Below are 2420 nucleotides of genomic sequence, written 5' to 3'. Positions count from 1 at the left end.
ATGTGTTTCTTATCGCCACTTATAATAAACCATCTGTTCTCCCACAGCACTCAGTCTCTTCACTCTTTTATGCTTGGAGTATGAAGCTTCAAACATGTCTCTAGAATATATTGAAATATATCTTCAAAAGAGAAACTGTAAATTTAACAGTGTTTAAAAGTTGTATGCAAATGACTAACTCAGTTCTGAGTATATGGATGAGGCCTAGGTGTGTAACAGCCAATGCAGCGTTTCAGATTAAGCCATCATCTCCTGATAGGTATGAGCAGGTGTAACCTTAATAACTTGATGAGTGGCCAGTTATGTTTGCAGTGGTGGCTGGATTATATATTAACAGTGGCCTAAATCACATTGTGCTGACTGATTTGGAAAGTGATCATCTAACACCTTAAGATGTGCCTATAAAATCAGGAGTCTGACCTCCTGGGTGCATTTGTAGAAAGGACCCTTTCCATCTCTCTTTCTGTACAGCCGGAACACCATCTGAAGAAGGGCTGAACGCCACCGCAAGACCGCAACCATGAACGGCACAGAGGGACCAGATTTCTACGTCCCTATGTCCAATGCTACTGGCATTGTTAGGAACCCCTATGAATACCCCCAGTACTACCTTGTCAGCCCAGCGGCGTACTCACTCATGGCTGCCTACATGTTCTTCCTCATCCTCACCGGCTTCCCCATCAACTTCCTCACACTCTACGTCACCATCGAGCACAAAAAGCTGAGGACCGCCCTGAACTACATCCTGCTGAACCTGGCTGTGGCCGATCTCTTCATGGTAATCGGAGGCTTCACCACTACGATGTACACCTCCATGCATGGCTATTTCGTCTTTGGAAGAACGGGCTGCAACATCGAGGGATTCTGTGCTACCCATGGTGGTGAGATTGCCCTGTGGTCCCTGGTTGTCCTGGCTATTGAGAGGTGGTTGGTCGTCTGCAAACCTATTAGCAACTTCCGCTTCAGTGAGACCCATGCCATCATAGGCGTGGCCTTTACCTGGGTCATGGCTGCTGCTTGCTCCGTCCCCCCTCTGCTTGGGTGGTCCCGCTATATCCCCGAAGGCATGCAGTGCTCATGTGGAATTGACTACTACACGCGCGCCCCTGACATCAACAATGAGTCCTTTGTCATCTACATGTTCGTTGTCCACTTTATGATTCCCCTGTTCATCATCTCCTTCTGCTACGGCAACCTGCTCTGCGCTGTCAAGGCAGCTGCCGCCGCCCAGCAGGAGTCTGAGACCACCCAGAGGGCTGAGAGGGAAGTGACCCGCATGGTCATCATGATGGTCGTCTCCTTCCTAGTGTGCTGGGTGCCCTACGCCAGCGTGGCCTGGTATATCTTCTGCAACCAGGGAACAGAGTTCGGCCCCGTCTTCATGACAATTCCGGCATTCTTTGCCAAGAGTTCGTCCCTGTACAACCCTCTCATCTACGTGTTGATGAACAAGCAGTTCCGCAACTGCATGATCACCACCCTGTGCTGTGGGAAGAACCCCTTCGAGGAGGAGGAGGGAGCCTCCACCACTGCCTCCAAGACCGAGGCCTCCTCCGTGTCCTCCAGCTCCGTGGCTCCTGCATAAACGGGCCCCCAACGTGGGCCCTGCAATCCAGCGTCCACAAAGAAGACTTCTGCTCCCGGAAACGACAAAGGCTCACGTCTACAGAAATAACTCTTGTATTTTTGCAAACCAGTTGGTTCAACCTAAAGACAGTTGCAGATGGGCAGCCCACAACAAAGTTGTTTATGTATATGTAAAGAGAGTCTAATGTAACAATGTGCAGGGATGGAATTGGAAAATAATCACTCTGGGAATTAACCAATGTAAATTGTTCAGATTCTGTATTTTTACATGTCCAAATTATTTCACTTTGGGAACTCTGTTCCCACTCATTCCCTCCCAATTCCACCCCTGTCGATGTGCAAGATGTTTTGTCTTTCTCGAGACAGGAAAGGAAAATATCTTAAATATTTTACAGTTGGATTCTATATGTTACTGGCTTATTTGTGAATGTAGAGACACGTAATCAAGGCAACGTAATAAATCGCACTTTGCAAAAGACAATTACTGTTCATGTTTTACTTACTATCAGGGTGAAAAGGTTGGAACTAAAGTAGTATGTTTAATTAACTGAGTCAATGTGAATCGCCTGCTCTTAAATGCAATAGCAAATAATTCAACATATAGACGACATGTTGTGTACAGTCAGGACCTGGGTTCAAAAACGATTTCAGGTATTTCAATTACTTTTGAATGCATTTCAAAGCAAGTATTCAGATAACATTGGAAAGTATTTTAAAGTACTCAAATACACTGACTCAAATACACTCCCATGCATTTAGGCCAGGTATTAGAAAATAGTATTTGAATTAAGCATTGGAAATAGTTTCAAATGCAATTTCATTGACTTTGGTTT

The 2420-nt window shown here is 45.7% G+C and overlaps 1 protein-coding gene across 1 annotated transcript; it reads left to right on the top strand.

Annotated features, from left to right (window-relative positions):
- Positions 1–416: 416 nt before the first annotated feature.
- rho (rhodopsin) lies at positions 417–2068 on the top strand. Its single transcript, XM_029621584.2, has one exon. It carries the CDS (start codon positions 521–523, stop codon positions 1583–1585), a length of 1065 nt encoding a protein of 354 aa, XP_029477444.1. The 5' UTR covers positions 417–520; the 3' UTR covers positions 1586–2068.
- The last annotated feature ends 352 nt before the right edge of the window (positions 2069–2420 follow it).

Source organism: Oncorhynchus nerka, linkage group LG20 (genome assembly GCF_034236695.1).
Source record: "Oncorhynchus nerka isolate Pitt River linkage group LG20, Oner_Uvic_2.0, whole genome shotgun sequence".
Classification (NCBI taxonomy): Eukaryota; Metazoa; Chordata; class Actinopteri; order Salmoniformes; family Salmonidae; genus Oncorhynchus; species Oncorhynchus nerka.
The sequence above is the reverse complement of the archived record's forward strand: the minus strand, read 5'-3'. Positions and strand labels throughout refer to the sequence as shown.